Source organism: Muscardinus avellanarius (assembly GCF_963383645.1).
Source record: "Muscardinus avellanarius genome assembly, chromosome: 1".
NCBI classification, from domain to species: Eukaryota; Metazoa; Chordata; class Mammalia; order Rodentia; family Gliridae; genus Muscardinus; species Muscardinus avellanarius.
Genome location: NC_137786.1, coordinates 7,984,852 through 7,997,475, shown reverse-complemented (window position 1 = coordinate 7,997,475; position 12,624 = coordinate 7,984,852). Strand labels below are relative to the sequence as shown.

The window sequence follows — 12,624 nt, the reverse complement described above, 5'->3', positions numbered from 1 at the left end:
GTGTTGTTGGTAGCACTTTGGTCCCCCAATTTCTAAATTTTCATTCTCCCTTCTGTAGCCCAACACACACACATACACGCGCACACACACACACACACACACACACACACATACACACACACACACAAACACACACACAAACACACACATATCAGCACAGTGCAAGGGCAATTCCTTGTCTCAGCCCTTGCATCATGGTGTCTGGTTGGTGGCTAGAGTTACTGTAGACTTTCTGTATCTCTGGAGGGATCACACCCAATGTAAACTTGCTTTTCTTCATGGCAAGCCCACCAGTGAGTGGGAGTCAAGTGTGCGGCAGGTAAGAGCAGCTCAAGAGCCTTCAGGAGCAAGGCATAAAGGCACATGCAACTCATCTCAACACTAGGGAGGATGAGATAGGAGAATCATAGGTGCAAGGCTAGCTGTGGCAACTTAGCGAGGTCTTCAGCAATATTGCAAGACCCTATTTCAAAATTTATTTATTATTTATTTTTTTTATAAGTGGAACATATTGAAAGTGGTGTACATTTAGATTGTGCTTCATTCCCTTCCCCCTCCATTTCCCTCCCCCCACCCAATTGAGAGTGTCCAGGTTAACCATGTTATATTTATACCATTACACATATTCATATATAGCTCCTTCATTAGACAACCTCAGCTTTCTTCCTCTCCTATCTTTCCATTCAAGCTTTGCTGAGATTTCCCCTCCATCATCTGGAGTCCCTCTGGTATTACCACTACTCCCTAGCTTGGGCATATTAGAGAAAACATACGTCCCTTCCCTTTCTGTGCTTGACTAATCTCACTTAACATAATGTTCTCCAGTTCCTTCCATTTCTTGCAAATGCTATTATTTTATTCTTCTTTATAGCTGAATAGAATTCCATTGTGTGTATTTCCCATAATTTTGCAATCCATTCATCTCTTGATGGAGATCTAGGTTGGTTCCATATTTTGGTTATTACAAACTGTGCTACTATGAACATGGGTATGCATATGTTAATGTAGTTCTCTGATTTCAACCCCTTTGGAAAGATACCCAAGAATGTTATAGCCAGATCAAATGGAGATCTATTCCCAGTTTTCTAAGGAATCGCCATACTGATCTCCATAGTGGCTGAACTACCCTGCACTCCCACCAACAGTGTAAAAGAGTTCCTCTTTCCCCACATCCTCACCAGCAATGGTTGTTGTTTGATTTCTTTATGTTTGCCACTCTGATTGGGGTTAGATGGAATCTCAGTGTAGTTTTGATTTGCATCTCCCTGATGGCTAGTGATGTTGAACATCTTTCCATGTATCTATTGGCCATTTATATCTCTTCTTTTGTGAAATGTCTATTCATTTCAGTTGCTCATTTCTTGATTGGGTTGTTTGTTTTGCTGGTGTAGAGTCTTTTGAGCTCTTTGTATATTCTGGATATTAGCCCCCTATCAGAGTGGTGGCTGGTAAAGATCTCCCATTCTGTAGGCTTCCTTTTTAGGTTCTTGATGGTTTCCTTTGATGAGAAGAAAGTTTTAGTTTGAAGAGATCCCACTTATTAATTCTTGTTTCAATTTCCTGCGCTTTGGAAGTCTTGTTGAGAAAGTTACTCCCTGTGCCTATATGTTGGAGTGTAGATCCTATGCCTTTCTCTAATAACTTCACAGTCTCTGGTCTAATTTCTAAGTCTTTGATCCATCTTGAGTTGATTCCTGTGCATGGTGAGAAGTAAGGATTCAGATCCAACTTTCTACAAATGGATAGCCAGTTCTCCCAGCACCATTTGTTGAAAAGGCTGTATTTTCCCCAGTGTGTGAGTTTGGCCCCTTTGTCAAAGATCAATTGACTATTGATGTGTGGCTTTGTTTCTGTATCTTCTATTCTGTTCCACTGGGGTCAGTCTGCCTATTGTTGTGCCAATACCATGCTGTTTTTACTACTATTGCTCTATAGTATAATTTGAAGTCCAGGATTGTGATGCCTCCTGCCTGGTTCTTGTTGCTGAGAATTGCTTTTGCTATTCTGGGTATTTTCTTTCTCCATACAAAATTCATAACTGATTTTACCAGGTCTATAAGAAATGTTATTGGTATTTTAATAGGGATTGCATTGAATCTATAGATCACTTTTGGAAGAATGGCCATTTTGATTATATTTATTCTGCCTATCCATGGGCAAGGGAGATCATTCCATCTTCCAAGGTCTTCTTCAATTTCTTTCTTTAATGTTTTGTAGTTTTCTCTGTAGAGGTCTTTTACATCTTTGGATAGGTTTATTCCTAGGTATTTTATTGGTTTAGAGATTACAGTAAATTTAATAGTTTTCTTTATTTCTTTCATTGTGGATTTATTTTTGGCATAAAGAAAAGCAACTGATTTCTTTAGGTTGATTTTGTATCCTGCAACTTTGCTGAATTGGTTAATCAGTTCCAGAAGTCTTTTGGTTGAGTTCATTGGATCTTCTGGATAAAGAATCATATCATCTGCAAATAAGGATAGTTTTAGTTCCTCTCTTCCTATTTGAATTCCTTTGACTTCCTTCTTTTCTCTTATTGCTGTGGCAAGAGTCTCAAGGACTATATTAAAAAGGAGAGGTGTAAGTAAAATGGGGATGAGGTGTAGGCTGAAGCTAGAATGCCCCTGGGTTCAATCTCCAGTAGCAAAGCATTTAAAAATTTTTTAAAAATCCAAAGGGACAGATGGACTCTGTTTGGGTGGGGACAGATTACCACCATGGCTACTCTTCTGGACATGTCATTTCCTGGCCCTCCACATTCCTGTTGGTCTCCTGGTATTGGCCATTGGGGCTTGCATCAATACATTCAGTCATTGTATCACAGCCAAGAACCTGGGTCTTTTCTTGACATCTGCCATTGCACTATTTATTTCTTTTTTCTTTTTTTTTTTTTCCTATTTGGTGGTACTGGGGTTCCTAAAAACCCTTCTACCTCCGGGCTACACTCCCAGACCTATTTTATATTTTTTATCTGGAAACAGGGTTTCTAAGAAAGCCAGCCTTGCTGGGTTTGAACCAGTACGATCCTCCTGTCTCTGCCTCCCAAGCGCTGGGATTACAAGTGTGTGCCACCACGCCTGGCACACTATTTTTAAAATCACTGCCTCCTCATATCAGCTATTGAGACATGTAAATTTTTCACATTAGCTAGTGTTCTATTTTGTTTTGTTTGTGTTTGTGTTTGTTTTTGTTTTTTGATAGAGAATTGAACTCAGGAGCGTTACACTTCTTTTCAGCATCTATTGATATGATCATGTGGTTTTGTTCTCAGTTCTATTTATGTGGTCAATAACATGTATTGATTTGCTTATGTTGAACCAGCCCTGCTTTTCTGAGAGGAAATCAACTTGGTCGTGGTGTGCAATTCTCATGATTTTGGTTTTGAATGCATAAAACTAGTATTTTGTTTAGAATTTTTGCATCTATGTTCATCAAAGGTATTGGTTTGTAATTTTCTTTTCTTGATGTGTCTTTATTTGGATTTGGTATTAATGTGATATTGGCCTCATAAAAGGAGTTTGGGAGAATTCCATCTCCTTCAGTTTCCCAGAACAAGTTGTAGAGTATTGGGATTAGTTCTTCTCAGAGTGTTTTGTAGAATTCAGCTGGAAACCTGTCTGGCCTGGACTTTTTTTTTTTTTTTTTGGATGGGAGAATTTTATTACTGTGTGTGTGTGTATATATATATATGTGTGTGTGTGTGTGTGTGTGTGTGTGTGTGTGTGTATCTTTTTTGCTTGCTATTGGTTGGTTTAGCCTTGCTATGTCCTCTTGGTTTAATTTAGGTAGGTTATATGTGCCTAGAAATCTATTGATTTCTTTCATGTTTTTCAGTCAATTGGGGTATAAATTTTCAAAATAGTTTCTGATAATCCTTTGAATTTCCCCTCTCTGTGGTGATGTCTCCTTTTTCATTTCTGATATCAACTCAACTCATTATATTTGAGATGATTCTATTTCTTTTGGTTAGGATGGCAAGGAATGTGTCAATCTTACAAATCTTTTTAATAACCAGCTTTCTGTTTTTATTAATGATTTGTATTCTTTTTATTCTCTATTTCGTTTATTTATGCTCTGATTTAATAATTTCCTGCCTTCTTCTGGCTTTGGGATTATACTGCTGCTGTTCCTCTAGGATCTTAAGATGTGTCATTAGGTTGTTTACTGGAGGATTCTCTGTTCTTATGTGGGCACTCAATGCTGTAAACATTCCCCTTAACACCACCTTCAAAGTGTCTCAAAGATTTTGTATATTGTGTCTCTATTTTTATTAATTCCAGAAATTTCTTTATTTTTCCCCTTATTTCTGATCTTACCTACTCATCATTCAGTAGTGTATCATTCAACCTCCATGTATTTAAATAGTTTCTTTTGGTCTTTCTGATGTTGATTTCTACTTTCAATCCATTGTGATCTGAAAAAATGCAGGGAATTATATTACATCTTTTGAATTTACTGGTGCTTGCATTGTGGCCCAGGATGTGATCTGTTTTGGAGAAGTTTCCATGGGCTACTAAGAAGAATGTGTATTCTGTTATTCATGGCTGAAATATTCGATATATATTTCCATTGGATCTATTTGGTTCATACTTTTCTTCAGTTCTGAAGAGACTACTCATCTTTTGCCTTGAAGGTCAATCTAGTGGCATTAGTGGTTCGTTGAAGTCTCCCAATATTGTATTTAGGTCTATTTGAGATCTTATGTCCTGAAGAGTTTGTTTAAGTGCACCCATATTTGGGGCATAAACATTTATTATCATTAAATCTTCTGGATGGATTGTTCTGTTTAATGAAAGAAAGTGCCCTGCTTTGTCTCTTCTGATGTGTTTTAGCTTAAAAGTCTATTTTATTAGATATCAGCATTGCTACCCCTGTTTGTTTTCAGTCTCCATTGGCATGATATGTCTTTTCCATCCTTTCAATTTCAGCCTATGAAAGTCTTTAGCTATAAGGTGAGTTTCACACAAGCAGTGTATATTTGAATTGTGTTTTTTAATCCACATTGCAAGTCTATGTCTTTTAATTGGTGAGTTAAGTCCTTTGACATTCAGGGTTATTATTGAAGTATAATTTTTGTTTCCTGCCATTTTGTATGATATATTCTGTTTGATATAATGTTATTTCTTCTTTGCTTAGTTGCTTCACTGATCAAATTAATCTCTTCTCTGGTTCTGAAATTTGCTTCTTTTTTCTTCTTTATGATTTATTTCTTTAAGTACTTTCTCTAATATTGGCTTTGTATTCATGAATTTTTTTGAGAGTCTGCTTATCTTGAGACACTTTTGTTTCTCCATTAATTTTGAATAATAACCTTGCTGGATATAACAGTTTGGGTTGGAAGTTGCTTACTTCCAGGGACTGGATTACATCATACCAGTGTCTCCTGGCATTCATGACTTGGTTTATAAAGTCTGGAGTAAATTTTATTGTTTTTCCCGGTATGTCACTGGTTCTTTTGTTCTCACTGCTTTTAAAATTCTTTCCTAAAGGCCAGGCATGGTGGCGCACACTTGTAATCCCTGCACTTGGGAGGCGGAGACAGGAGGATCGCGCAGGTTCAAAGCCAGCCTCACTGGCTTAAGAAACCCTGTTTCCAAATTAAAAAAATATAAAAATAGGTCTGGGAGTATAGCCTGGAGGTAGAAGGATTTCTAGGAATCCCAGTACCACACACACACAAATTCTTTCCTTCGCTTCTATGTTTGTCATTTTGATTTGTACATGGTTTGGGGAGGTCCTTCTTTAATCATGTCTTAATGGTGTTCTGTATGGCTCCTGTACATGTATTTCCAAGACTCTTTCCATGTTTGAAAATTTCTGAAATTATTTCTCTGAAGAGATTACAAATACCCTTGGTCTCTACCTCTATTCCTTCTTTAGTGCCTTTTATTCGTAAGTTATACTGTTTCATATTGTCTCATTGTTGTTAGATATTTAGTTTATATTGTTGTAATGTCTTCTCTATGTTATTTACTGTGCTTTCAGTTTTAAATGAACTGTCTTCTAACAGTGATATTCTGTTTTCCATTTCATCTAATCTTCCAGAATTTCTTTTTATTGCTGTCTTCATTTGTTGGGTCTTTCATTTCATTCCAGGCCTCTTTCTGATTCTTTATTAATGTCTCCGTTTCTTCTTTCATTTCCTGTACACTTACTATGAGGTCTTTTATCATACTGAAAATCAGGATTTGGAATTCTTGCATTTTTTGTAGGTCAGTATTTGTGATTTCTCTTATTTCTTCATTGTTACTAGTTCTCAGATTTTTAGAGTTGTTGGATTTGTTCTGTTGTCTTGGTATCTTTTGAATTTGTGTGTGTGACCCTGTGGATAATCTGTCTGATCCAATCTCCACTGTAGATATTTAGAGTAGTCAGCAGGTTCATGGATGGGTAAGTAGTGCTTTTTTCAATGGTGAGGGTTGGGTGCACGGTGGGAGAGCTGGAGTGATGGATACAGGAGTCAGATAAAGTAGAGGATATGATTAAGAATTTAAGTATAATTAAGTAGTATCTAGTTGAGAATGATAGAAGGTAAGATAGTAGAATTCTTATAGTTAGTACAGAGTATTTAGGTATGGAGATATAAAATAGCTTGAATATAAAACAGGGAGATAGAGTAAGGGAAAAATGTATTGAGAAAAAAGTAGCTAGAGGGAAGTAGTAGTAAGCTAGAGGGAAGTAGTAGTAAGCTAGAGGGAAGTAGCTTGTAAAAAGCAAATGGGGGAGGAAGCAAACAAACATGCATAAAGTAACAAAACAAATGAGAGAAACTAACAATTATAAATCAAAGACAAAAAGCAACCAAAAAAAGGAAAAAAAAAAAGAAAAAGCCCAAAAAGAACTAGCAATTGTGTGAAAGAAAAATTAAAAAACAGCAATTCTGCTCATTTGCATATATAGGGCCCGAGCCTGTATAATGTCTGTATGTCTGTTCACTGTAATGGATTTTGAAGTATTTCTCCATTGTCTTTCATGTGCTCCATAGCCTGTGTGTTTTCTCCTCTCTCTTTCCTCTGACAGCTTTGTGCTCAGGTGTCAGGACGTGAAGTGTCACTGGAAATGAGTTCCGTGTAAGCTCAGGTTTTGCATTTTTCCACCCTGGGCTCCGTGCTTTCTGGCATGGACACTGCACTCTCTGGCCCTAGTCTCTGTTCTCTCTGGCCCTACGCTCCATGCCTCCAGGCCTTAGGCTTGGTACCCTCCGGCCCTGGCTTTGCACTTTCCACCCTTGCTCTGCAATCTTAGGCTCTGTGCTTTGCACTTTCAGACCCTCAGCTCTGCACTTCCAGATGTGGGCTCTGTGCTTTCTGGGTCTGCATTCTTCACCTTCCATCCCTGGGCTTGTGCCTCCCTATCCACACTGGCAGAGGGCATCCACTGTTGTCTCAGAGTGACCTTCTGGTGACCACATGGGCTTTTTTATTGTTTTCTCTGTCCCTGAAGCATAGTGCTGGTCTCTTAAGATGTTGGAGCTCTGCTCCTCTTTGCACTTCAAGTTCTTGGATAACTCATCAGAATTTGTTGGGGCTGTGGAGCTGGAACTGGCAGTCACAGATTTGGGCCAGCAGACCAAGAGGTGTTGGCTGCCACACCAGGTCAGTCCAGTACTCAGTTCTTTAAAAAATATCTCAAATTTTACTGTCTGTGTTGTTGAGTGCCGGTCTGGATCTCTGGAGGATGTGTTGAGCTCGGCTGCCACTTCTTGACATTGTAGCTGTTGTTTGTGCAGATTTAACTGATGACTTAAAATTCTGATGATCTGCAGCTATTCACTTCAGATCCTTGGTTGTTTTCTTTTTTTCTTCTGGAGCCTGGTGCAGTGAGACAAGATGGCACCACTGCAGTGCCATGTCCTCAAGGTGGGTGGGTTTCTTTTCTGGTGCTGTTGTGTGCTGCTCTGGATCTCTGGAGGGTGTGATGAGCTCAGCTGCCACTGCTGGATTTGTAGCCAGTGATTGTGCAGGAAGAACTGGTGGCTTATGATTCCAGTGATGTGCAGCTGCTCACTTCAGGTCCTTGGTTGTGTTCCTGTTCATCTCTGAAGTTGGGTGCAGTGAGGCACGATGGTTCCATTGTGGTGCCTGTGGCCACTAGGCAGGAGGGTTTCGTTTCTACTCTCTGATCACCTTGTAGTTACGGTGTTACTTTTCTAGTTATGGTATTTTCTGGCTTTTGTAGAATGCTGTTTTTAAGGCAATGGAGATTGGATTTCAGCAGGACTGGTATGTGTTGCTTCCTTAGGTCACCATCTCCCCAGCCAGTGTGTGTGTGTGTGTGTGTGTGTGTGTGTGTGTGTGTGTGGTGTTGGGGACAATATCCAGGGGCCTTCTACCTTCGGGCTATACTCCCAGACCTCTGTTATATTTTATTTGGAAATCGGGTTTCACCAAGTTGCTGAGAGCCCCACTAAGTAGCTGAGGCTGGCTTTGAACCCCCACAATCCTCCTGTCTTAGCCTCCCAAGTACTGGGATTACAAGTGTGTGCCACCATACCTGACAGTTTTGTACTTTTTAACTGAAGAGTTTTATTTCATTGTTTAAAAAAATAAATTTATATTGCATTACTGATATTCTCAGCATACTTCTCTTTAATTCCTTAGACATGGTCACTTTTAACTCATTTTAAAAACATATATAAAACAGCTTACTTGAGACCTTTTTCTAGTAGTTCCAATGTTTGGGCCTCTTCCTAAAAGATAATTTCTACTAGTTGCTTTTTACACTGGTAATATGGACCATTCCTTTCTATTTATTTACATACCTCATAGGATTTTGTTGTTGTTTAAAACTAGTCATTTAAAATGACATAATGTAGCAGTTATGAAAGCAGGTCCTGCCACTCTAAGTTTACTGTTATATCTTCTTGTTGTAATTGCTGGCTATTGTTTTATTTTTCCTGCCTTGTCTGAACTAATTCTGCACAATTTATATTCTTTTTCATATGTGGCCAATTATGACTCTATTCAATTGGTTAATAGTCAGTTACTGGACAGAAATTTCTTCTATTGCTTGGAACCAATAATCTCTGCCTTTTTGTCGAGGTGATCTCTAGGTGTGTTGGGGCACTTATTCAGGGCTCAACTAGTTAGTCGACAATTTACCTAATTTTCCCGTTCTGCTTGCACAGAGCCTCAAGGTCAGCCAGAGGTGAGAGCTTCAGACATTGTCAGTCTTTTCTGAGCATGCACATAGCCTAGAGCCTGTGTGCAGTACTGACATGCACATGCCTTCCAGGGTCCCAGGGACGTGTCCGAGCTTTGCTAAGCTCTTCTGACTATCCCACACCCCAGCTTTTCTTCCTAAGCTCTCCATTTTGTCCATTGTTTATCCCACTTGATATTTATGACCTCAGGCAGCTAAAAAGTTACATTAAATGCCTATAATTATTCTTGAGAAGGTCTGGAGATACAGCTCATTGGTAGAAAACTTGCATAACATGCGTGAGGCACTGGGTTCAATCCCCAGTTCCACATATGTGTCCCATCCCTAAGGCTCCGTCCTGCAGAGCCCTGGGAAAGAACACACTAATGCTGAGTCTGTTGATGATGCTTCCTCTTTAATGCTTCCCCTCTTTAATGCTTTTCCTTCAATGTGCACAGCAGGCAAATATATATCAGTCTCATAATCACTCCACCAACCCCAAGCTTCCCACAGCTAGGGCATGCACATTTCTAACCCTCTCTTAGGCGGGCTGGTGGTAGCACGAGGCGCTGCATCATTGATCATCCGTAGGGCGCCTGATAGGGCTCACTGTGCAGGCTCAGGGCACCGCCAGCCTCGTGAGCCTTGTGACTTGGCAACATGCCTAGGCACCATCTTGAGCCACCGCCCCATCCCGGTCAAGCTGAGTGGGCCCTGACACATATGCACATGCAAAGGCAATATGATTGTTCTCAACAAATGTCTCTTGAGATGAAGGATTTTGTGCTTGGTAATGGCTATGTCATGTCAAATACAGATAGCCTTGCAAATGGGACAATTTCATGGAACTCTGAGACAGGTCAAGTAATGACAATTCTCTAGAAATGGGGTGGGCTTTGCAAGAGCTCCAGCTCTGTTTCCTACCTCCAGGGCTTCTGGGCTGCCACAGGAACACAGACTTTCATTTTATAAGATTCCTCTGAGCTGAGGAACATGGGATAGGACCAAGGCAAATTAAAATTCTCTAAGCTCATTGGTCCTACTGGAATTCAACCATTTATTCTTGAATAAACACTCCCTGGGTTACTGTGAGCCTTTCGTTAATTCCCAGAGTCCTCAAGAAGTTGGTTGTGATGAGTGTTGCCAGTTTCCTGGCTGTTTTTATGAAGAAAAGAATGCTTGGGGCCATTGCTTTGCTATTTCCACTAAAGCCATTAATCTTTTTTTCTGAGTGACATAATTATGCAGAATTTATGTTACTTTATCTGACAGAACCACTCTTCTGCTAAGGGAGTTTGACCTTGATCCTTGGTACCTGTTTACTCCTCTTAGCCTAACTTCACACAGCCCATTACGGGGGCACTCCTCAAATAAGTTGGAGTAAAACGTGTGCTCATTGATGGTACCCTAGTTAGTGTATGTTAGCACCATGACATTTTTGTATAGGTAGATAAGTTGTCGTGCCAAGCAGCAGGGACCTTAGAAACGCCCAATCTCAGCTCCTCACTTGCCATTCAACTAGAAAGCAGGGGTGGGGCCCAGGTAACTGCTTCAGCAAGTGCTCTAGGATGCATATGCGCATTAGATATAACTACTGGCAAAGAAAAATGTGAGTAATTCACACTGGCTAAACGTTCTATTAATCCAAGTAGCTGCTTTTTTGTCTCTATCAAATCAAATAATCTTGGATGACTTAATTCTTTTTAGTTAGAGGTCTTATATCCATCCTAACCTGTGATATGATAGGATGTATATGTCCTCACAGATCAGGCGGGATCTTTTTTTTTTTTTTTTGTATGACAGACATCTGGGTTACCAAACTTAGAAGCAGCTTTCACACTTGATGGTTTAGAAACAAAAAATATAATTTCTATATTTTATTATAACATTAAGTGGATTTTGTCTTAAATCCATCTAGAAATCATTTTATAATTTGATATAAATCTGTATTTTCCTTCTAAAGTATTAGATATTTGTTCAAGTATCATTTATTATATGTTAAAAAATCAAGCATTTTTCATTGGTTTCTGGACTCTGTTCTCCTTTGCTTATTAATTTGTCTTCTATGTCATATCATATAGTTTTGATTAGGGTAGTTCTAACATACATTTAAACATCTGTAAGTAAGTCCCCTCTTATGTTTTTTTCCAAAACATTCTCAGACATTAACAAGTTTATTCTTCCATGTTAAATTTATAATCAATTTGTAGTTACAAAAGCAAGGCCAAAATGAATTAATAGCCCATCTGAATCCTAATTGGGGTTCTATTATATTTACACATGGACTTGAAAAATTTTATGATGTCTTTCTACTCAGAGATACGGCATGTCTCTATTTACTAAAGCCTTGTTTTATAACTTTAGTAAAATATTAATATTGAAATATATGTTCCAGTCCCATGACTTTCTTTTTTCTCTCTTAATCCAGATCTATGCTACTTCCAAGCCACACCTTTGGCCCCATTTTTTGTTTATTATTTTGAAACAGGGTCTTGCTAAGTTCCTACAGGTTTCCCTAAGTTGCGAAGGCTGACTTTGATCCTGCAATCCTCCTGTCTCAGCTTCTTAAGTACAGAGATTACAGCAGTGTGCCATTACATCTGGTTATGACAACCCTGATAAATTTATGTTTAGATATGCTAGCTTTATTAACTATAATGAATAGACTCTTTCCTCCTTTCAATTTCAAAATGACCATTATTCATATAGAGGAAGACTGTTGAGTTTTTTAAATAGCGACACATTCTTGTGATTTTCTAGGAAGAAAATTAGTTCTAAATGGTTTTCATTTAGTGACACCTCCTGCATTTCCTAAAGATAAGGTGATACCATCTGGGAAGTGTGAGACTCCTTTCACTTCTCTCCAGTATTTACACCTAGAGCATCAGCCCAAACCTGCTGAAGAGGCAGACTTAGAGAAGGGAGCCGCCCTGCTCCTGGCCCTGCTGCCTGTCCTGGGAGGAATGCTCTTAGGATTTTACAGCTTGATATAATGCTCCATAATGGCATTGAGACCGTTTTTTGAAAGTTTTTTAAATTTTATTTAAGGCATTTAATCAAAAATTTTATTTTAAAGTTTTTTTAAATCATTAATTAGCCATTTCTTCTCTATTAGATAAACATTCTTTCTGTTATAAATTGTATTGCTCTATGCTCTCAAGTTAAACCATTCTAACAAACGTGAAATAAACTTTAGTGTAGAAAAAGATATCATGAGTATAATTAAATGATAATTGAGATATTCATTAAAAGTATTTGTAGTGTAATTTATAAAAATTACATTCTATCTAATATCTGTTATGTATAATTCACATATGTAGTTGCATAATGTAATCTCTATTTATTAACAAAAAAGTAACTGGGCAAAGGGCATATTTTAAAAAGGCAAAACAGAAGAAAATACAAATGACTAATAAATAGATGAAAATATGCCCAATCTAATAATTTTAAAGATAAAAGTTAAAATGAGATATACTTTTGCCTTTC

General features: G+C 38.4%; 1 protein-coding gene across 1 annotated transcript in view; it reads left to right on the top strand.

The window, feature by feature from the left end:
* Positions 1–12,131, top strand: part of TAS2R1 (taste 2 receptor member 1) — a gene marked incomplete at both ends in the record, with an annotated part of 44,813 nt that extends 32,682 nt beyond the window's left edge. The window contains 4 exons of the mRNA XM_080698279.1: positions 4,926–4,949; positions 7,494–7,592; positions 7,946–8,009; positions 11,899–12,131. Coding sequence (XP_080554405.1) covers positions 4,926–4,949; positions 7,494–7,592; positions 7,946–8,009; positions 11,899–12,131 — 420 coding nt within the window. The remainder of the gene's footprint in view (positions 1–4,925; positions 4,950–7,493; positions 7,593–7,945; positions 8,010–11,898) is intronic.
* Positions 12,132–12,624: the final 493 nt, after the last annotated feature.